Source organism: Mesoplodon densirostris, chromosome 17 (assembly GCF_025265405.1).
Source record: "Mesoplodon densirostris isolate mMesDen1 chromosome 17, mMesDen1 primary haplotype, whole genome shotgun sequence".
NCBI classification, from domain to species: domain Eukaryota; kingdom Metazoa; phylum Chordata; class Mammalia; order Artiodactyla; family Ziphiidae; genus Mesoplodon; species Mesoplodon densirostris.
The window spans coordinates 13,646,683-13,671,496 of NC_082677.1; the positions used below are offsets into that span (position 1 = coordinate 13,646,683).

Below are 24,814 nucleotides of genomic sequence, written 5' to 3' on the forward strand. Positions count from 1 at the left end.
TTAGAATGATTATATGTACAAGGCATGCTACGACAATCCACACAAGAAAAGAAAGTATACTTAATGATGTATAAGAAGACAGTAAGTCCACCACCAAACCATACATCCACTTCATTGTTAAGAACCTGAAGATATGTTAACAAGATTAGTAGTCGAAGGAAGAAATTATTTTCTCATTTCCAACCTCCTCTCTACCCTGTTTCAAACACAATAACCAACAGCGTTGCCTGAAGCATCTGCATCCTTGAGACTAAAGCATTTTTGTAACCTCAGTTTTCTTTGTGTGGGGACAGAATCTGAGACAGGAAGGGCAGGTGACCTGCACAGAGTTACTCGGTGACTAAAGGGAGAAGCCCATTCAATCTGCTGGCTTGGGAGTTAGAGCTCTGTTTTCTAGAACGTGCGACTTTCATTACAAAGAGCTTTGGGTTGCTTTCATGAAAATCTCACCCTTGTCAGAATGGAAACCAGATGGAGTTAAACCCCAGGGCTTCCCAGGGGGAGTGTTCTTTTCCTGCAGCAGTGTTGTGCTCTTAGATAACAAATGCTTTACTAAACATGGATGTTGCAAAGTGTAGTGTTAAAGTAAACTGCTTCTCTGTTTTAGATGCTGGCAAATAGCCCTACACTCCAACCTTCTGATTCTTGGCTGAAAGCCTGACTATATCTTAGGGCCTGCAGGGACAGGAAAACTTCAGAGTGCCAAGTGTCAGGCCAGACCAGCAGGAAACTTTTGTGTGAAGGCTTTCTGAGGGTAGAGATGCATGCAATCTTAGACTGGTTTATTTTCATGGAAAGTAAAGAGGATGAAAGGAATATGGAAAGGATATTCTTTACAGGATTGAAAATGTTACTTCAAACGACTCCTCTGATGAGAAAATATAACCTGATTTTAGAGATTTTTTTTAAAAAAGAAGGAAAATAAGCAAATTATTTAATTTAAATTCTATGGACCAAGTCCAACAGCTCAAAATATTGGAATATTATTTCCTAAATATTGAGCCATAAAATTCTGCTATTTCATCACAGGCTGTTGCTCTATCTGTCACTGACTTGATGCACCATGATTACTTTTTATAGTCATTTGTAAATATAGAGTAGTTATGAGTTCATTATAAAAAGTGAAGATAACTTTTTAAGATTACATTTTAAAAGAAATCATCACGTTCCAGTAAGAACGCAAATGTTGACTAGGAAAGCTGTTGGTATTTAATCACACAGGACTCATTACAACAAGTTGAGGCTGGAGTTTGGTTCATAGGAGTTGTTTATGGAGATTAGGTAAGTGAGTAAAAATGGAGAAACCTCCATTATAGAGCTACCATGGCTGCTCTTGCAGTAGAGAAAGTAAAAGCAGTGACTAAATTGAGGACTGTACTGTCTTTTTCTTTGTTTTTGTTTTATCATGAAGGGATGAGATGAACTATATTTTGATGGATTTTCAATGCACTGAATTAAGTCCACTTAGCACACATGGCTTGGGAAGGCTATTGCCAAATAAATTGACCAAATGGTCCCTAGGAGAAAAAAAAATTATTTCTAAAACTTATTAAATTTCACTATTAGGAAAAGTAAACAAGGTAGAATTAGACAAATTAAAGAAATTATTTAGTTAGTTCAAACTTTGCTCTTTCTCAAGGTGCCCTTCCCTGCTCTCTTCACCCCACATCTAAATCACTTGTCTCAGGTACCTGGATTTTTTTCTCTACAATAAATACATAATAATATCTTGTGGGAGATAATTTAGAAATCAATTTCAGAAATTTCCCAAAGGTAGCCAGGGTGTGACTACCAGGAATGTTCATGAATTTAGAATTAAAAAAAAAATAAAACATGGAATGATTATGTAGATAAACTGAAATAAATTTGATGCATGTTTAACAATGAGAAGAAAATCTAGTTAATTGTTAGATGTTTACTGAAAGAAAATAACATTTTGGCTCAGGTTTTAATCTTCCTAATACTTCTGTGCCTTAAGAAGCAAGTGTTTAGGGCCTCCCTGGTGGCGCAAGTGGTTGAGAGTCCGCCTGCCGATGCAGGGGATACGGGTTCGTGCCCCGGTCTGGGAGGATCCCATATGCCGCGGAGCGGCTGGGCCCGTGAGCCATGGCCGCTGAGCCTGCGCGTCCGGGGCCTGTGCTCCGCAACGGGGGAGGCCACAACAGTGAGAGGCCCGCATACCGCAAAAAAAAAAAAAAAAAAAGAAGCAAGTGTTTATATGTATATTTATAGTGTGTTTTGTTATTTTTAGAGCTACCTGTAGAATAACAGTGTTATGATCAAAGTCTTTACTCACTTGAGATTTTTTAAAAGCCCCCCTTTTGAACAATGCATTATTAACAGAATTATGAAAAGATTGTAGTTTGTTTCATCTAATCAATAGCCTGGGCCTAACTTGGAGAGAAATTTGACACCTGAATGTCTTATAATTGAATTCATGTTCTCATTACTTCAAAAAAGAAAAGTTCTTAAAGATCAGTCTTGAAGAGGTATTTTTTTTTTTTGTTATATGATTTGATTTATTTATTTATTTTTATTTTTATATATATATTTTTGCGGTATGCGGGCCTCTCACTGTTGTGGCCTCTCCCATTGCGGAGCAGAGGCTCTGGACACGCAGGCTCAGCAGCCATGGCTCACAGGCCTAGCCACTCTGTGGCATGTGGGATCTTCCCGGACCGGGGCACGAACCCGTGTCCCCTGAATCGGCAGGCGGACTCTCAACCACTGCGCCACCAGGGAAGCCCTTGAAGAGGTATTTTATTTCAATGAAACTATCTCCCAAGTACTGTAGTTTCTGCTTAGAAAACATTGATACAGGGATTGGGTATTGTTGTTGTTGTTTTTCGTATAGTGGAGCCTTTAGATTTTCTTGTAGAATTAAAGAAGAAATGGGAACATTGGACAAAGGTCTTCCCCACATGATCAGACGATGTTGTCTTTATGCTAAGGACCTGTAGTCAGAGCAGAGTTCACTTCATTCCTAAACCGATAATTTAAAGGTTGTAAAAGTTAAGAGTTGTAAGAGAAAACAGGTAAAGAGCAGTGCAGGGGGCTTCACTCCTTACCCCCGGAGAGACATCATCCATTCGAAGGGAGAGATGCAGGTGTGGACCACCAGACCTCCGGGCTCTTTCATTTTAGATTAACAAACATTTGAGCCTTTACTGAATGTAAGATCCTGAGCAAAGGACTGTGGAAACAAAAAACAGATTGAAAAAAGAAATTTTTAATCTTCTACAAAAGGCAGCCATGCAGAAAGAGGCAGAATTTGGGGAGATTACAGTAGAGTTAGAAAAGAAATGCTAAGGGAGAACAACACATCTTGAACTTGCTTCACCGTTAGGTATCTCTATTAACAAGAAGGTACTATTAACTATTAAATCAGATTTTTCCCATCCTCAAATGTTTGATTGTAAGCAAGTTACCTTCCAAAACCGTGTGAGCCAAGGTAGGTCATATGTTTCACATCTGTAAAGTGGAGTTATAGAAATTCATGGAGTAATTTGTTGATTCTAATACTTTGCATCACTTGATACTATTCTTTCATAAAATCATTTTCTTATATGTAATGCCTTTAAACTCCATAGCATGAACTTATGAGAGATCTTAGAAGATGAATAAACCATAGAGCACACACGAGACAAATAAATATCACATACTATTGTTGAAGCAATTTTTAGCTATGATCTTGGTTTTATGTAACCTTGGAAATAACTACTTGCTGATTGGCCCAGATCCAATAGAGGTCTACTGTGAGTATCACAGAACAAAATGATGTTTGTTTTATTATGTTGTCTGTGTGGCATCATTAAGGAGAAAAACTGTTAAAATGGATGAATACATTTTCAAATTGTATTTTAGTCAACACTGAAAACAAACTGTGCCAGTGAATTTGATAGCTAGAATAGAAAGCATTAGAAAAAGCATTTCCGAGGCAGAATAACTTTTCACTCTGAATAAAGGTTTCACCTTTTACTCGATGTTTTCTAAGTTCTCTTTGGCATTGGGTCATGATAGTAATTTCAATCCGTGGGATTTTTTAAAAAAAGATTTTCTTCATTTTTCCTTTCAAAAATTTGGAGAGCTTAAAAACGGCCTACTGTACCGCAAGAGGTAAGAAAAGTTAGCCTGAGGTAGAGCCAAGGAACCTCTTTCCTCTTAGGGCCAGTCCTACAGGGAGGCAAAGGGTGTGATTTCAGTAGTGCCAGGAAATCTGCCAGGCCTCAAAATATCTCCCTGTCCACCTGTCATGGAGTCTGACATCCCGTATTTAGATAGTCACTCCTTTGGTGCATGAACATGTGAATACCATTGGGAAGGGCAACACCTTGCTATTATTATAACCTAGCTCTTGCATTCTATCTGTGTAAGGGATCAGATTTCCAAGGGACAGCTGAAATCAAGGGGCTTAGAGATATGAGAAATAGGATAGCACTCTTTCCCTTAGGAGAAGAAGGAGATCTAAACATGACTCAGAAAAGTAATAACCAATAGGATTTACCATAAATGATGAGTCACCAGTTTTGCCTGAGTAATTAATCATCTTCTTATTTGGTTATTTTCTAGCTGACATTGATGATATGAAAATATGCTACGTCTTGAGAGAAGGGGCTAATGCCACAAGTGACATATTCCACTTTACAGTTGAAGATGGTGGTAAGTAGTCACTCTCCTGTTAGTATAAACAAGGAGAGTGACTTTTATTCATTGCTCTGTTGACTACTTGATTACAGGGAATCGGTATCAAGTATCAGTTTATGCTCACCTGCATTTGTACTGAGTGAAGTTGGTACTTGCTCATGAAAATCTTACATTCTTAGTCTGACACAATACTACTCTGCAATGATTGTAAATACATGTTCTAGTTATATTATTCTTGTCTTATGATTTGTAAAGCACTAAAGAGAAAGATCTACGTAAATAGGATCCCCATGTCCAGTTGTTCAGATTATACTCTGCATAAAGCTGCCTGCTTGAGGCCACCAGAGGATGTTGGGACCAGCCCAGCCCCACTTGCAAATCATGTGTTCTACCTAGGTGTGTCTGTCCAAAGGGGGTGCCTTTTTCTAATTTTCTTGGGTGCTGTGTGGACTAATGCTGGTAGATAATACGTCACCTTCACCAAGAAATCAGTGCTAAATAAAGGTGTATCAGGCTCAGTATGTCTAATGATTTTCTTAGTTTTCTTAGTTTGGGGCATTTTGTGACTTGGTCTAGCTCAGCTTTTCCTTGGTGAAGTCTGAATACTGCAGAGACTAGACTATGACCTGGGATCTAAGTCACCTCAGTAATTTATTGTCATCGCTCCCCCAGAGCCCTGACTGCCTCTCATACTCTTCAGCTCCCTTCCTCACCCTGCAGCCTAGGAGGAAAGCTGGCCACTTCTAGATTGATCATAAGGATGTTTGTGTTCTCACTTGCTCTCAGGAGAAGGAAAAGAACCTCAGAAAGAATGTGTGAACAGGACACAGGAATGAGAGGACCTGTGTGCGAGAAAAGAGAGGGGGAGAAATGATTCAGTCACCTGTTTCCTTACGATCTTTATAAAAACGCACAATATTCTGTCATCTATCTCAAAAAGATTCCATGCTTACCCTTCCTATTTTTTTGAAGCATTAAATAGCACTTGTTTAAAATGTTGTTGGATGTAACAGGATCACAGTTCTGAAAAATGACATCTGCTGGGTGTGTGACAGAGAGGAAAAAAAAAAGTGAGTTCACTTGGGTTCAACTGAATTTAATAAGTTTAATGCCTTTATTTTTTTAGCAACCAAATCATACTTTAGTATTCTACATATTGATAAATGAATCTTAGTATGAAACCAAGTTCTGAGAAGGAAATCAACTTATCAGAAAATAATCTGCTTGTTGAATCTTGCTGCCCAAATGGGAAATACTACTGCAAGTAAACTTTAGAGTGAGACTCTGAAATAATTCAAATTTGTCTTATATATATACATATATTTTATATATATGTATATATATACATATATATTTTATATATACATATATTTTTATATTATATATATATATATAAATGTAAGGACTAAATCGTTGGTTCCAAACACCATGTATAGCCTTCCGAGTGACTGAATAAACCTCAATAGCAAAAGTATGATTTTCTTTAAAATTCCCCAAAAATGTTTGAAATCCAATGACTACAATTCCAAGACATTATAGCCTATACTTTTTTATACATTTTGCTTTTTCTTTCTTTTTATACATATATATTCTCTATTATTATGCACTTTTCTTTCCTTAGCTGAATGGAATGGTAGCAATTACTTTAAAATTTTGGTCTGTATTCAAACTTCGGAAAACATTATACTGTATCATATTTCAAAATATTAAGTGAGGAGTGACTAGTTGAAGAGACTGGGTTTATTTTTGGATTTGCTGAAAAAGTGGCTGAGCGTCTAAAGATGTGTTTATGGAAATAGGAACAAAATCATTTTGGGAGCTTTTTCAGAGCTAGAGTTTCATGTGAGAGAGAAAAATTCCAGAGATATTGTCCTTTACTCTTCTCCTCCCACTGACTTAGCATTACTTATGGGGCTCAGGCAGATTCTGGCAACTATCTGTGGAACAGAATTTATCTTAATTTCCCTGATGCAAGAAAACTTCCCTTTGACAGAATAAATACAGAGACCTGCAAGATTAAAAAATAAAAAGTCATATATGTATTTCAAAATAGTTTCAATCTGATACTTATTTTTTTAGGATTTTTGCACTGTCTCTTGTAACATATTCTAATATATCAATGAGAAGTGCAATACTATTTAAACTTACAGAGTATCTTGAATGAAATTCTCCTCTCTGGGAAGTGTGAGGTATTTTGCTAAACAGAAGTAAAAAAAATGTTTGCAATATTTGTGATAAAAGAAGAAATAAAGATATTCTTCCTCTCTACAAAAATATTATACTAAGAACTATGATTTTTTTCTGACCTAGCTATTATATCTTCTAGTAGTACAGTCAGTAATTTCATCAAAATATACTCTAGAAAAGACCTATTTTATAGACTGTAATATTAACATTTATTTTCAAAATCTTCAAATGTAGCAATGTAAATTTCATGAACTAGATGACATGTTTGTGAAGACACATTGTGATGTCGTTTGACACTTCTCCAAGATATGTATACCTCAGGAATTATGTCAGGTAATACAAGGATTGAATCTTATGAACAAGGATTCTCCTTGTTTCTCAGTTGGAAGGATCTAGGTCTCAGAGTAGCCAGGTCACTTCCCCAAACACATCCATCCACCCATCCAGGAAGTAACAGAGCTCCCTCAAGGGTACTTACCCTTCCCATCCATTTGATGACAGACTTTTTGGACCAGAGGGTTTAGTTACTGGATTCAGCTGTAGTCATTTATTATCATTTACTTTATACAATTATAGTAAGCATATCCATACACCATCCCCATGAAATATATGAAATGCCTCAGTATTTCAGATCTGAGAAAGAAGTCAAGGCACCGTGGCATAAAATCAATCAACTCTCTACTGCCAATTCTCTCTCCAATTCACTAAAAATCACTTTCTTCGAGTCAACCAGATTGATTTTAGGACAGTGACTATCTAAGGAAATTACTGGAGCAAATATAATCCTCAAATAACATTAAAAATAAAACATAGCTTTTAATTTCAGGAGTCAAGAATGGGAGAGGAGGCTGAGGAGAACAGAAAACTAAAATCCCTTGTTTTCGATTTAATTATATTATCATAAGAACCTGGGGCTTCCCTGGTTGCACAGTGGTTGGGAATCCGCCTGCCGATGCAGGGGACATGGGTTTGTGCCCCGGTCCGGGAAGATCCCACATGCCGCGGAGCGGCTGGGCCCGTGAGCCATGGCTGCTGAGCCTGCGCGTCCGGAGCCTGTGCTCCGCAACGGGAGAGGCCACAACAGTGAGAGGCCTGCGTACTGCAAAAAAAAAAAAAAAAAGAACCTGGCTAGCCACAGAATTCTCCTGTTATAATGTGCTAACAAGTTAAGACCACCCATGACTAATGGATTGGTGCTTAGGACAGAGTTACTACTTTTTAGTGTTTGGAGGGCTTTGGGGCAATTACCAAAAGACTGGACTAAAGAATACACTAATTGTACAGTACCAAACGTAAGGTAGATAGCTAGTGGGAAGCAGCCGCATAGCATAGGGAGATCAGCTCGGTGCTTTGTGACCGCCTGGAGGGCTGGGATAGGGAGGGTGGGAGGGAGGGAGACGCAAGAGGGAAGGGATGTGGGAGCAGATGTATATGTATGACTGATTCACTTTGTTATAAAGCAGAAACTAATTAAAAAATAATTTAAAAAATAAAGAATACACTAATTGAAGAATAGATAACATCAGGATTTTCACCTCGGAGTTCTACTGTGTTTGGACTTAATGAATGTTGGTTAATATAGCACATGTATACACACACACACACACACACACGCACACAGATCCTCATATGTCAGGGTTCTTTCCATTAGCTCTTTTATTAGAACTATCATTTATGCAATTTTGCCTTCATAGCTCCGAGCACAGTTAAAAATACGTATATTTGGCAGATGAGTAAACTGAGTCACAGATATAGGTAACTCCTTCAAGTTGTATAACCAGGCAGCTAGAAGCCCATTTGAATCCCAGATTCTTTCCTCAAACAGTAACTTCGACACTTATTCAGGATTGACATAAGAGGGAGGAATACTTGAATTCTTCTGGGTTCTCTAGACTGAGTTTTTAGGCATGTTTGATAGATGAGAATGAAGTTAGAGTAGGATCTGCTGAGAGACAAAAAGTTCTGCATCCTCTGGGGTGTACAGTTTTATTTTAGAATACTTTAAAGGTCACTGCATCCTAACACTTATAGTATTCTTTCCTGGTATCACACTGTAATTTTTCTACCTACATGTGGAAAAAAATTTATTCTTTCTAAAGTTGAAATAAACACAAATCAAATCAACCTTAAGGTACCATTTTTTTAACGTTTTTATTGGAGTATAATTGCTTTACAGTGCTGTGTTAGTTTCTGCTTTATAACAAAGTGAATCAGTTATACATATACATATGTCCCCATATCTCTTCCCTCCTGCATCTCCCTCCCTCCCACCCTCCCTATCCCACCCTTCTAGCTGGTCACAAAGATACCATTTTATAATTATTTTATCAATTAAGTTACAAAGAAAGTTTTTAAAAATTCACTTCTGGGATTAATGGTGAAACAGGTACACTTCCAAACTATTTGTGAGGTTGTAAACTGAGAAAATAAAGCTGAAGAAACATCTGTGAATATGGAGATGAAGTCAAGAAGGCTATAATATTCCACTTGAGACATGGCTCAACGGAAGCAAAATTTGTAGGCACATGTATGTCACCCTGCGAAGAGTAGCAATCTGGAAATGACTAATGCCAATAAAAATAGAGCTTTTTAGTAATGGTATCTACATCAGAAAATGTTATGCAGCCCTTAAAATTCATAATTATAAATTGTCATATTGTAATTCTTCAAATGATCATTTAGTAATGAAATACACTTATTGGAATATTAGTGAAGAACCTGAGGAAATTCCCCGGTAGTCCATTGGTTAGGCCACTGCGCTTTCACTGCTGAGGGCCAAGGTTCAGTCCCTGATCAGGAAACTAAAATCCCACAAGCCGCGTGGCGCAGCCCAAAAAAAAAACCCATGAAAATATTACAGCAAAATAGGTCATCCATCCAGTTTTCTGGGGCCAATCAACACATGCATTTTCATAGTTACAGTCTAAAAAGTCAAACTCTGAAATTAGGAAGCGTATTCCTGTTATCTGTGGCTTCATCCAAAGAGCTTTTGTATATAAGTGTGGGTAGCAATCACCTATGGATTTATCTAAACCGTCTTCCATCTCTTTTGCTTTTATCCTTGTGTCTTCTCAAGGGTAATTCAATGTAATAATAATAATACAGACTTGGAAAACACATCCTCTTTTGATAATTGCCTCTTTGAATTAAAATTCCAGATCTAGTGCTTTGAATTTTGTGGGAAGAAAAACAGCATGTATTCTTGTTTTGTTTTGTTTTGTTTTTCCTAAGCTAATAGAGGGAAGAAATTAGAAAACTAATAATAATAAAATAAATCCAAAAGATAACAAGAAATGAGAGAAAACAGAACATAGAACAGAAGAAACAAAAAGAAAGCAAATATTATGATGATAGATATAAAGCAAAATATATCGATAATTATATTAAATGTAAGTGAACTAAATGTTCTAATTAGAATATAAAAGTTGTCAAACTGGATAAGCAAACAAAACCCAATTACATGTTGCTTACAAGAAGCACATCCTTGAAAAAAACATGTATTCTTTTATCCCCTTCATAATAGAACATATTTTACCTGATTTCTTCTCAGCCTTTAACTCTGTAATTTTCCTCTTCTAACATTATAAGTATTCTAACATGAAAGCGCTCCTGTCCCTTTTTAGTTTTGTCTCCAAGGAAATCGTCTAGCTCTTTATTATGATGTGAAATCCAGTCTCACGTAACTATTCCAGGTATGTCCCACCCTCAGCCCTGACGACCGCTAATCACTCCTCAACTTTCAACTCAGATGTCATTCCCTCTCCAAAGTTGCTCCCAATATCTTGATAAGAAAATTAGCCATGCCCTTTTTTTTGTGCTTCTATCCCTGCCTTTCTTTAGAACAAGAATGTTGTTTTCTGATTAGTTGCTAATGTGAAGACCTCCATTAGTAGAGAAGAAACTTTTTCAAGTCAAAAAAAAGGTGTCGGGCTTCCCTGGTGGCGCAGTGGTTGAGAGTCTGCCTGCCGATGCAGGGGACACGGGTTCGTGCCCCGGTCCGGAAAGATCCCCTATGCCGCGGAGCGGCTGGGCCCATGAGCCATGGCCGCTGAGCCTGCGCGTCCGGAGCCTGTGCTCCGCAACGGGAGAGGCCACAAGAGTGAGAGGCCCGTGTACCGCAAAAAAAAAAAAAAAAAAAAAGGTGTCATGAATCTTTATACCACAAGGCCTATCCACGGGTGAACACACAGTAAATATTAAACAAATATTAAAATAAATGAATAGACAAATGGCCAAAAGAAGCTCTATTTTATATAAGGATCAATTAAATAGTATTCTACAAAAAGCTCCTATAAACAGTTCCCAGGGGACCCTTTGCATTCCTTTAGAACATTCTCTTATCCTAGCATTGATTTAAATCCTTATGGCAGCAAAAAAGATTTTTAGTAAAGCTTTCACATTTTTAAATACATGAAACTAACTGCTGTAAAAATGCTTTTGAAAGCTTCAGTGAAATATACTTAAGATTGAAGAGATTCACAGTAACCACCAGTTTAGAGCTCATGTTATTCTTAAAGAATTCTTTTCAGGAAAAAATAAGTTGTCAGTATGTTATATAAACAATTATACAATTTTAAAAGTTAAAAAGGAATCAACATTTTCTATAAATCACTGAAATTTTTAAGACAGCACCACTGCCTTAAGTATTTTTAGTCACCCCAATTTTTTTTGCCTCATGTGAGACAACTTTATGACAGGGAGAGAAGTAGAAAGCTATATTAGCATAAAGTATCCTCAGTTCTTATTAAAAAGCCATTATGTACATTTTTATGTTTCTTGTTTGTTTGCTTGTTTCAAGTCTCAAAGCCTGAGCATCAGATTCAAGAGACTTCTTTTTTTTTCTGCAATATTTCTCTCTTTTTTAAATTTATATTTTATGTTGGAGTATAGTTGATTAACAATGTTGTGTTAGTTTCAGGTGCACAACAAAATGATTCAGTTATACATGTACATGTATCTATTCTTTGTCAAGTTCTTTCCCCATTGAGGTTATTACAGAATATTGAGCAGAGTTCCCTGTGCTATACAGTAGGTCGTTGTTGGTTATCTATTTTACATATAGCAGTGTGTACATGTCAATCCCAAACTGACATAAATCAAGGTACTTCTTGATGGGCAGAAGAAAGAATCAGGATACGTGATCATCTGGCCCAGTATACTTAGTAGGAGGAGCCCTACTTTTTTCTCCATTATGAGAACTGGTTTGCCGCTTCCTCATTTGAGCTCTCATATGACATGGGCACACCGTCTATGAGAGCCTCTCTCTGGTTTTGGCACTGAAACTGGACGTCAGACATGATATGCGTGTTGGCCATTATAATGTATCTGGTCCGTAGCCAGACATGTGTTGCCACTGTCTTTGATTGTGCCTTGCGGTGCCCAGTTTTTCATCCGCTAAGATCCCTAATTCATATGCTATTGAAAGATATAAATAGCTTCTTGACATAGTAGAAAAAGCTGCAAAGTCATTTCTGTATATGAAATGTCAGTTAAGGATGAGGCTTTCAGAATTTTATTCCATACCTGATGGTTGAATACACAAGACACCAGGAGACTGGAAGCTCTTCTTGCTGGTTTAGAAGAAGCACAAGTTTTTGCTGGAAGGTGACCAGTAACTTTAAGGTTTAAAGCAAAGTCATTATTGATAATTAGCTTGAATTTAAAGCAAGGGCTGGAAAAATATAAATAAGTGCAGTAAGTCGGAAAATGAGGTCTGAGTACAAGCATTAAAAGATTTTACAGACATTCAGCTGAGAGGGAAAAAAAGCAAGCATTCTTGGCAATAAAGTTAATTACTAGTGACATGAGAACCAGAGGAAAGACACTAGTGCCTCAGGGGGTTATAATAAGACGGTGAAGTAATGTCAGGCACTGATACAAGTATTTTTAATCTGTAAGAGAGCACAGATCCACTAGACTACAGATCCTGGGGGAAGGTATTGGCGACTATGGCATAATGTTTGTAAGCCTTTCCTTTCTCATTGAACAGTTCAGAACAGTTCAAGTCATCAGGATCTTTCTATGCCAGATCCCTGCCTTTAAAAGCATGAATCTATAAAATACCTGTACTGTACTGTCCATGAAAGAATTTGTACCTTTTAAATAGAAAAATATAAACTAAATTTTATTAGTTATTATTCTTTAGGTTCATTCCAAAATTATATGTCATATGGCTGTACTGTTTTCATTAGCTTTAGTTCAGAGGAAACTTTCCTTAAATCATTAAATCTTCCCGTGAATATGAATCCTTATTAGACACATTTTTTTTTTTTTTTTTTTTTTTTTTGCTGTACGCGGGCCTCTCACTGCTGTGGCCTCTCCCGTTGCGGAGCACAGGCTCCGGACACACAGGCCCCGCGGCCATGGCTTGCGGGCCCAGCCGCTCCGCGGCATGTGGGATCCTCCGGGATCGGGGCACGAACCCGTGTCCCCTGCATCGGCAGGCGGACTCTCAACCACTGCGCCACCAGGGAGGCCCTAGACACATTTTTAGAGGTTTAGCATGGTTCTATATTTACTCTCAAAACAAATGATAATCACCTTTTAAAAACTAAGCAAATCTTTCATAAGTGACTAAAATACCATAATCTCAAATCAAATATTTATTTGTGGTATATATTACATTACTCAGTAATATCCCACTCTGTCTTTTTAAATTTGCTCTGCGTGGCCGGGAGAAATAGACCGTGGTGTTCAATGACAGTTGTCATTAGTATGATTCTGTATTTGCTAGAACCTGTAAGAATACAACAGAGAACCAGAACGCAATGGAAGAGAAGGTTCCGAGTTTCTATGGTGAAACTTAAAGAGTTTCCCTATTCACTTATTTATTGAATTATTCAACAAGTATTTTTGGTGCCCCAACTATATTTCAGGTGTCTATTGGGATCTTGGAAAATAATGACGATCATGGCAGTTATGACCTCTGACCTGAGGTTCTGATAGCTATGGATGATAAAACAGTAGACAAATACAACACATATACATTGTTTAAAGTATTATGGGGGTTGTAATTAAATCCAAGATAGAGATGCAGATGTCAGGAAAGGCCTCTGAAAGGTGTACTATTTAAGCTTAGACCTAGGATGAGAGGAAGCTGCATCAGGAAGAAGGGAGGAAGAAATGTTCCAGGTGGAGGGAAAAGCACGTGCGATGGCACTGAGCTTGGTGTGTTCAAGTGACCGGAAGAACATCAATGGACCTGGAGCTCAACTAACAAACCAGAGAGTGGGACAAAATGATGCTCAGGAGACAGACTGGGGCGAGAGCTTTATAAACCCAGGGCAGTAACTTAGACTTTGTTCTGAGGGAAAGAGAATCCCCCAAATCATCTTCTTTAACTTTTTATTTTATTTTGGAGTACAGTTGATTAACAATGTTGTGTTAGTTTCAGGTGCCCAGCAAAATGATTCAGTTATACATGTACATGTATCTATTCTTTTTCAAATTCTTTTCCCATTTAGGTTGTTACAGAATATTGAACAGAGTTTGGGATTGACATATACACACTGCTATATTTTAAATGGATAACCGACAAGGACCTTCTGTATAGCACAGGGAACCAAAATCATTTTAAAACAAGGGAGTAACACGTTCCAGTTTATGTTTTCAGATGATGACTCTTGTAGCTGTGGAGAGTCAAGGGGACGTATCAAGGAGAAAGCAGGGGCTGATGCAGGAAGACCTCTGATACAGAGAGAAGAAGACAGGCTTGCATAATTTCAGATCTCAATCTATAGTACTTACTGATGGATTGGATTATGGGGTCAGGAAAAAAGAGAATTAAGCATGATTCTGGGTTTCTTGGCCAGCGGAGAATGGGGCTGCCGTTTGTTGAGATGGAAAAGACTAGCGGGGCATGGAAAAGGTTGAAGGGAAATTAAGAGGTCCTTTCCAACATATTAATTATGAGATGTCTTACTTCTTTGAAATGTGTACACAGGAAGGTCAACCTCTTGACCCTGCTTATCTTGTTTCCATCCAAGTGAGGGGCGCAGCCTCTGGAGTTAGAACTGGGACAAATACCAATTGGTGTTGTGACCCTGAGACAAGAGACTGAACCTTTCCAAGCCTCAGTTTCATTTGTAAAGTGGGACAATAATAGTACCTAGCTAATAGGGTTCTTTTGAAGATTTAAGTAAGATTATTCGCGGAAATAAGATCATTCATGCAGCACAGTTCCGGCGGCATAGTAAGAACTGTGCAGGTAGCTACTACTATGAGGGTTTCCAGAGCTTCTCTTTCTGTTTGTCTCCCTTTTTTTTTCTCACTTATTTTCCCTCTCTCACTCCTCCTCCTGTCTTTTTCTTTCTTCCTTTCTTCCTTGTGCTTGCCTTTCTCAACTGTGTATAAAGTTTGACTGTCTGACTCTTTGTTTTTGGTGGAAAGATGGGATATACAGGGACAAAAGTGGAAGAATAATGAACACTTCTTCAGTGCTGAATCTAAAAGCTAAGAATGCTTCCAAAGTTATTGGACCACTAGTAAGTAGCTAAACTAAGATTTCCATTAATCTAATAATAATGAGTTTTCACTTTGGCCAAAGCATAGAAATACAAAACACTGTACTTCTTTTCACTCTACATGTTTTAGTTCTCTTTTTTACTGACTGGAAATATAAATTTTATAGACTTGAAGGTTAAATATAGTAACATGCTTTTACCAAAATGTAGTACTCCAAAACATCTTGATTTAGCAATTGTGAGGTTTAAGGGACAGTTTTGATCGCAAGTCTAATACGCTGGGACACAACCAGCTGAAGACAGTGATAAAATACCATGTTTGTTCAGGTCTTAGAATCTCCTAAATATATTTAGTATAGAATGCTGTACTAAACTATACTGTAGTATAGTTATGCAGCTGACAGATGTTCCATTTAGTCATTATCATAAAGAAAAAAACAAATAAAAGCATCTTTGAGAAAATTAGTAAATCTAAGTAATAAGAGCATATATTTTGAAATTCTCCATTTCTGTCACTGGAAAATAAGTGCCGTGGATTTGTATATTACACTTAACATGTTCCTTAAAAGCTGAATATTGCTTATGTGAATTATTTTCAGTAAACAGATACTTTTTCTTTTTAATTAATTAATTTATTTGGTTGCTCCGGGTCTTAGTTGTGGCATGCATGTGGGATCTAGTTCCCTGTCCGGAGATCGAACCCCGGGCCCCCTGCATTGGGAGCGCAGTCTTAACCACTGTGCCACCAGGCAAGTCCCCAGTAAACAGATACTTCTTGATTCCGTGTAATAAAAATGTAAAATCTTATTTTCCTGTGATTTTACAGGAAAACTGCTTTTTAAAATCTCTTCCTTCTAATATTCTTAAAAATAATGATTGGGTAATATGTAGATTTTATTTAACAGCTTTATTTATCTGTTTCTACCTGGTAAGTTTTACAGCCATGGATCTTTCTGCAATATTCCAATGAAGTCAAAGGGAAAAATGTCATACCTAATCCCAATCGCAAATAAGGAAAAATATGGTTTTTTAACATTGTGATAAAGTGAGGACTGTGTGAACCACACACACACACACACACAAAATATAGATGTTTTGGTTCTTGCTTCACAAATGTAGATTGATTTCATAATGTACATTTCCTAGGAGCAATAAAGTTTGTGTAAATGAGGGGGAAAAGTTTTCCTGAACCTTTTCTTTTAGAACAGTTGGTGTAAATTTACTAAAATCATTAATTTATTGATCTGTTTCTGCCCCTAGGATAAAAAAATCAATTGCCAAGTAGTGGTATCATTAGCGATTTTTCATTAGGGAATAAATATAAGGTTAAGAAAACAGTGTACCTTTAGGTGGTCCACATTTAGAATTCTCATATTGCTGTTATGGTAGAAGATTCCAGAATAAATTATTCAGTTATGGCTAAGTACCATTTCACATAAGACTCACTTTTTGCAGAGGCTATTAATTAGTATTCTTGGTACTAAGAAATTAAAAGAAAAGATTAAGGGAACACAATTATCTTGCTATGTTTGGTTTTCAATTTAGAACTACGTTTTATTCTTCTTGTTGATTTTGATTTACGCTTGGAAAATAGCACCTTCATAGTATTTTGATGAAGGAAGCCAGGATACAATTCTCCTCTTTTTGTTTCAAGAGAGCTCTGACTACTTTCCTCCAAACTGAGAGAGCAGAAGTGCCTGCTCTCTATTTCTTTGCTGGTTTCCTCTGTGCAGAAACAGCTAATCATTTCATCTTGGTAATGCCCCACCTGTTACCTTTAACTCCACTTACATAGTTATTAGAGGCATGATTTGAGAACACTGAAAACAGTGTTTTTAAGCATAGCTCAAGAGAGCCACTTCAGAAATTGAAAATGAAGTGGTAAAACTGGTTAGTAGACTTCAGACATCCAAGAGACAGAGAAGAACCATTTTGTGTTCCCATAATCCTTCTCTTGCTTTACTTTATTTTTATGCAGAAACAGCCCCAAATTAAATGCACGGCATCATTGCTATAGAATTAAGAAAAGTAGGCTACACTTAACCATTTAAGAAATTGTTATTAACCATTTAAGAAAAAGTTATTCTTACTACCTAAACCTGAAGAACCATTTTTTTCACCATGCATAGCCATCCAGTTACTAAACCAGTCAATGTTACCTGCTTCCTGAATTTCTTTCGAATCAGATTCCTTCACTAACTCTATGGCTACTGATCCCATTAGAACCACATCAGAGTGGTTTATCTTAAATGATTTATTAAAAGTAAACTGCTTAAAATAATGATTGGCAAAGAATAAGTGCTATATGAATGTTAGCCGTTTTCCCCAGCTGTAATATAGTAAGCTATCCGTAAGAACTATCTCTGTTTTTTACCCTTGTTTTTCATTGATGTATCCTCAGCGCCTGGAGCATATATGAGTGAATGAAGGACTTTTTTCTAATGTAATTCTCCTAATGGATCTCTTCATCTCTTGTCACTTTCCCCTCTGACCCAGATACACACTGTTTCTATAGTTACCTAAAAAAACAATTGTGGCTTTTTTTTTTTTTTTTGCAGTACGCGGGCCTCTCAAGGTTGTGGCCTCTCCCATTACGGAGCACAGGCTCCGGACGCGCAGGCTCAGCAGCCATGGCTCACGGGCCCAGCCGCTCCGCGGCACGTGGGATCTTCCCGGACCGGGGCACGAACCCGTGTCCCCTACATCGGCAGGCGGACTCTCAACCACTGCGCCACCAGGGAAGCCCAACAGTTGTGATTTTTTAAATTATCTTAAAAAAAAAAAACCTTCTGTCCTTCCCTCTGCTGCCACAGTTCATTTTTACAGTGCAGATCTGATACCATTATTACTTTCCAACTCACAATGGTCTTTTGTTATGCACAGGATAAAATTCAGACTCTTCTTGGGAATTCCCTGGTGGTCCAGTGGTTAGGACTCCACACTTTCATGGCTGAGGGCCCGGGTTTGATCCCTGGTCGGGGAACTAAAATCCCACGAGGTGCACAGTGCAGCCAAAAAAAAAAAAAAAAAAAAAAAATTCAGACTCTTCTTGATGTACAAACTAGCCAAGTCTACTCTATCCAGCCACACAGCCTTTTCAAGATTCCTGCACATGCCACATGCCTTTCCTTTCTTCTTTGGTATCCTTCCATTGTCTCTGCATGAGATTCACTCCAATAGTGTTTTTTCTCCCTGATTTCTTCTACTACTGTTATTAAGGTCAGACATCACTTCCTCTGTGTCCCGATAACTACTAATATTTGTATACAGGAACAATATTCAAAGTATTGATTTGTATATCCATATATTGATGTAAATAATAATTTAAACCATTGTCAATTATAAAATTATATATATACATACATATGAATGTGTATATATACACATTCATATATCTATAATTACTTAGCAAGTGATATAAGTGGCAGCACAAATAATAATACCATAATATAAGAAGGCTGTTAATATACTATGCAGTATATGTTACACATATATATGTTTTATAAAAGTGCTTACAAATATAAGGTTACAGTACAAATCACTCATCAAATCACTAATAATTTTAAAATGTTGTTTTGATGTCATCTTTTATGAAAGCAGCTTTCCCAAGCTAAAGCATACCTTCCCTGGGCCATGATTTGACATAGGATCAAACTCTTCCCTCAAATTGGTCATTATTAAGTGACTTGTAACACTGAATTGGTAGAAAATTTCTCTCAGCATCAACGATATTGTTCATGGTGTCTTTGTTGAACTAAATCAATTACATGCAAATTATTTCTAAGCCCTACAAAATATATGAGGTTCATATATTCAATGTCAGTATATATATATATATTCAATATACATATATTTATGTATAGATAAAGTCACAAAAATATTCACTGGAATGCAAGGTTTAATTAGGTGGAACTTCAGGACCAGTGAGAGGCTGGGTATTATCTTGGTTAACAGTGTGAGCTCTTCCAGGCATTTTGGGCTTGAATTCTGACTCTGCAAGGTTTTCAGTAATCTTTCTGTCTATCTGTTAATCAGTACAGATGCATTCGCCATTTTAACAATCAGTATACAAGCTCAGAACATACCACTGTGTACTGGAACACTTTACGTACATCTGGGTTTGTAAAGCTTCCCCTCTGCAGGAGCTGCTTTCTTCATAGTCCTGTCTCCTTGTCCAGGGCTTAGTCTCCACATGGCACTTAGTTGGAGGTCAATAAATATTTATGGAATGAAGTCATGAATAAATGCTGAAGGTAAATAACTAATGGTTTCTATTTTCTCTTAAAGTTGTATGTGAAGTATCTTCAGAAGTCAAGAGAGGAATCTAAAGGAAAATAGGAAAGTCTTACCCGTGTAAAAGAATGTGAAATAAACAAAAGCTTGTCTTGTCTTGTCCTTTAGCTGTCTTCCAAACACACAGAGGTGTATATGAACATATACTTTCCCAATATTCTTTGCATAGAATTTATGGTGACATCCAACTCTTTGTCTTGCTTATTTTATAATGGAGTTCCTCTTCTTATGTGTATGCCTGGATATGTTTCCAGTTTAGAGACTTAGCTTTTAGACATTTAAGATTTTGTAAGTGCTGCAATTTCTTTGACTTAGTTATTATAATAAACGTGCTGAATCTTATTGATTTATGTTCTAGACACCACTGGGAATGGAATGAGTTTATACTCTTAATAAACTCACTTCACTCCCCTTTTCCTGCATCATTTTGACAAAGCTGAGAAAACTGCTAAGCCCTTCCCCTCCCCGTTCCCACCTCCACCTCCTGTACGTATGTGGTAAAAGTCAACATCCATAAGAAAAGGTACAGAGTCAATTAAATGTGACCTGATAATCGTTTCATTTAATTTGAGAGAACAGTAACACTGTAAGAGATAAAGTGAATTAGCAAAGCACTGGAGATTCTTCCAAATAAATGGTGTTGCTAAGTGATTTGATAAAGTAAATGTGTTTAGAAATAAGTCAGTCTTTACTTTTACCTGCCTGATTAAATATTCACTGTATGAATTTTTTAATAGATCTTTATGGGGAAAAACAATGTATGAATTTATATAGTGAAGGTGGTGAAGACTATGTTTACAGAGTCTTTAGAATTATAGATACAATATAGCATTTGATTTTGAGATTTCAAAGAAAGCCTTGTCTTTTAAAAAGAAGATTCCTAAAGTTTTACTGTGTTGATCAAGTCACTAGCTTACTTTATTCATGTAGAGGTGGTTTTTGGGTGTTGGTTGGTTTGTTTGTTTGGGCATGCCATGCGGCTTGTGGGATCTTAGTTCCCTGACCAGGGACTGAACCCAGGCCATCGCAATGAAAGCGCCAAGTCCTAACCACTGGACCACCAGAGAATTCCCTAGAGATGGTTTTTAAAAGTCTTATTACATATTTAAAAGTTAAAAATAATTTTAGGATTTTAAAGCAAATTTTCCATTAAAACTACTGAAGAGAACTGAATCCATGTAATTATAAAAACATCAATTAAAAAGAGCATTTGGGGGCCTCCCTTGGGGACCTCCCTGGTGGCGCAGTGGTTGAGAGTCCGCCTGCCGATGCAGGGGATACGGGTTCGTGCCCCGGTCCGGGAGGATCCCATATGCCGCGGAGCGGCTGGGCCCGTGGGCCATGGCCGCTGAGCCTGCGCATCCGAAGCCTGTGCTCCGCAACGGGAGAGGCCACAACAGTGAGAGGCCCGCATACCGCAAAAAAAAAAAAAAAAAAAAGCATTTGGGCTTCCCTGGTGGCGCAGTGGTTGAGAGTCCACCTGACGATGCAGGGGACACGGGCTCGTGCTCCGGTCCGGGAAGATCCCACATGCCGCAGAGCAGCTGGGCCTGTGAGCCATGGCCGCTGAGCCTGTGCGTCCGGAGCCTGTGCTCCGCAACGGGAGAGGCCACAACGGTGAGAGGCCCGCGTACCGCAAAAAAAAAAAAAAAAAAAAAAAAAAAAAAAGGGCATTTGACACTTCGTTATTACTATCTTCAAATACCCACAGTGCACAAACAGTTTTAAATACAGTGGCTTATCTTGTAGATTCCAAGAGTTAAGGAATTAGATGCAAATAGGACAGACCGGAAACATAGGTGTGTAGACTGGTTGTGATTAAGGGCTCTTCTGCAATTCTCTAGAAAAACATGATCCTGCTTTATTAGGTAGTTGCTTAATCCATGGTGATTGAGTTACTTGACCCAAGGTTTTTTTTATTGTTAATAATAGATACAACTGATTTCATGATTAAGGGTCATTTGAATCTACCAAGATAGCTTAATACAGGTTCTGCCATATTCTTATTTCTTCCTTAGGGATAATACATCCATATGGACCCCTTCTCGTATTTTAATAATCATTCAGTATCTTTATTAAGTAGAATTCAGAAAACATTTTATACACATTTTCTGTTTTTATCTCATCAGTTACTTTGAGTCAGGACAGCACACACACACACAGATTTCTCCTGTGGGATCCTAGTATATCACCATTTGGCAAGCAGTTTTACACTTTAATGAGTTAATAACATTTTCCTGCTACCAGTTCCAAAACTGGCCTCTTAAGCAATCATATGAACAAAGACTGAAAAATATTTTTTTTTACGTTCTGAGTTACTCCTGGATGGTAATTTGATTTGGCATTTAATTCTCACAGTTAGGTGGCTGTTATCAGACACGAGTCTTCTATCATCCCCATTTCTCTTAATGGTATGTCTATTCTCTCAACCATCTAAACATCTTTATAAAATATTTTTGGACCCATCTATATTCTCTCTTCCATGCTAAAGGTGGAATCAAGCTGTATTCTTGTTGCTTTTAAGAGTTGATGAGACCAAGACCCCCCCCCACCTCAGCATTCCTTTTCCCTTTTTAGTATTAATGGAAAGAAAGTATGGTTTGTAATGATCTTTTGAACTTTGAATTCCTGGCATGCTTATTCAGAGCATCTACTAGCTCAGAAGTCATTTTACATCCCCAGCGATAAGCTATACATAAACAGTTTTTTTAGTTTGCTAATAGCTCTTGTTCTATCAGTTTCTCTCTCTCTCTGTCCTTCACTATAGAAAGTTACACTAATATTGATACATTTAAGAGATAATTCTATTAAATCTATTAGACAATTATCTGTTAATTACATGCCCTCAGTTTTGAATGTAGCCATCATTGCAAGATTTATGGTTGGTAGTGGGCCTGCAGATAGAAGAGATAGGAAACAGTGTGTACTGAATACTTCCTATGGAACCAGCCATTTACTCAAGTCAATTTATTGGATTATCAAAAGAGCAGTCAGTGATTTCTCTTATTGCCATTTTACCTAGGAAGAAAGTGAGGCTTAAAGAATTAAAATAAATTTCTCAGAGTTACTGTATTAATTTCCTCTCACTGCTGTAAGAAATTATCACAAGCTCAGTGAGTTAAAACAACACAGATTTTCTTATCTTACAGTGTGGAGATCAGAATTTTAAAATGAGTCTGACTGGGTTAAGATCAAGGCGTTGACAAGGCTCTGTTCCTCTGGAAGCTTGGGAGGGGAATCTGTTTCCCTGCCTTTTCCAGCTCTTAGAGGTTTGCCTGCATTCTTTGGCTAGTGGTCCCTTCTTCCATCTTCAAAGCTGGCAGTGTAGCATCTTCAAATATCTCTCTGATGCTGACCTTCTGCTTCACTCTTCCACTTAAAAGACTCCTTGTGATTATATTTTGCTCATCCAGATAATCTAGGACAAACTCTCCATCTCACAGTCAGCTCATTAGCAACCTGAATTCAACAGACAATCTTAATTCCCCTTCGCCACGTAGACTAACAGACTCACAGATTCCCCTGGGGGTTAGGGGGAGGACGTCTTTGGGGAGCCATTATTCTGCCTCCCAAAGTAATCCTGTTTGTAGGAAATAAACCAAATGATAAGTCAAGCCCAGGTTTGTCCACATGTTGGTGGAATTCAAGGGGCACGAGACAGGTCCTCCTGTGCAAAAATATCTCACCCACTGCCTGCCATAATACCTGAAAATCCATTGTTAGAGTTAGTTTCTTTGATGTTCATATGTAAAAGTCACCAAGAATCCCCCAAGTAAAATTCAGATGTTACAGGTCCTCAGGAGGAGATTTGTCAACAGCTTATTGAATACAAGGGACATTTCAGGAGCAGGAAGTAAGGGAAAAGGGTAGCAAGGAAAGTCACTAGAAGGGGAAGTGTAATGAGACCAGTTTTCTTCCCAGCCTATTACATCATTTGGCCCAGAGCTCATCTTAGTGGTAGGATTTCCCCCTTACTTAGGGATACGAGGCATGTACAAACAGGGTTGTAACTTTTCTTTGATGTATTTTCTGTATTCTTAATCCTTATTTACTACTCTCTTGTTGATACTTGACAATTTAACTCTAAAGAAAATCAATTGGCCCACTCTCAACTAGAACGGAGATGCACGTTTGTCTAGAGAGATTGACACTAAATGGACAAAATTTCATTGCCTTCTTGGTGTGTGCAAGCCACATTGCTTAAAGATGTAAGGATTACATGCACTCTAGCAGATACTAATTGTGTCTCAATTTTGGGTAGATACTGACATACAAAAGCCTGGGTTTATAAATTCAGACCAGAATGATCTATGCGGATTAAAGAAAGCTACCTGAATCATACCCTATAAAATTAGGTATCTGCCATGTCCCATGTACCCAGGCAGGGGTTCCGAGCCTGAGCTGGATGAGGGTAAGGGTAGGTTCCCAGAGCATAGCCTAAGGGGCAGAAAGCTAAAGTTCTCAGTGCAAATGCATTGAATTGAGTTGAAGATGCTGCATAGTGCTTTGCAAATACTTTATGAGGCACATGACAGACGCTGAAGAAACTGGGATCAAGCAACCCAGTTCAGAAGGGAGGGAGAAAGACTGAATCTAGACAGCATGGGGCCCCTTGACCTCCCTGGGGTGAGGAGAGAGATGCTAGGATGCCCAGAGGGCTGGGATCCAAAAGAAGGCGTCCTGTTTCTAAGATGTATGTATTATTACTCTCCTCAATATGGATCCTGTACTACTTAGGTATCCTCAAATGTGGAGGTAAACCAAGATATTTCTGACCATGACTTTAATGAAAAGCAGCACTGTAACTATTCCAGTAATTGTGTGTTTGGTAGGTGCAGAAGGAAAAAAAAAAATCTTGTTGGCTGGCAGTGCATTGAAATGAACTCCAGATGTCTCTAAAACTTGAGGAAAATGAGATTAACTGACAAGACATCATAGGGAAGAGACTAATGGAGAACATAGGTAGGGACCAGGGAAGGTGAGCAAGAGCAACCCCAAAGAAAGGAGCAGCCTTGGATGAAGACAGCAGACCAGAAGGAGAGCAGGGATGGCAGAGGCAGCCATCTGGGGCAGGGAAGTAAAGCCAGCCACATAGCTTTATAGTCAGTGGGTACATTTCCTATGTACCCACAGTGGCAAACTGTCCCATCACCTGCACCAGAGCAAGGATGGAGGTATCAAAGATGACATCCACTGATGCTGATCCAAAAGACAATTTAATACCACAT

General features: G+C 38.0%; 1 protein-coding gene across 1 annotated transcript in view; it reads left to right on the top strand.

Annotated features, from left to right (window-relative positions):
* Window positions 1-24,814, top strand: part of FREM2 (FRAS1 related extracellular matrix 2) — a 147,884-nt gene that overhangs the window by 6,065 nt on the left and 117,005 nt on the right. Inside the window, exon 2 of the mRNA XM_060080003.1 lies at window positions 4,570-4,659. Within this exon, the coding sequence (XP_059935986.1) occupies window positions 4,570-4,659 (90 nt within the window). The remainder of the gene's footprint in view (window positions 1-4,569; window positions 4,660-24,814) is intronic.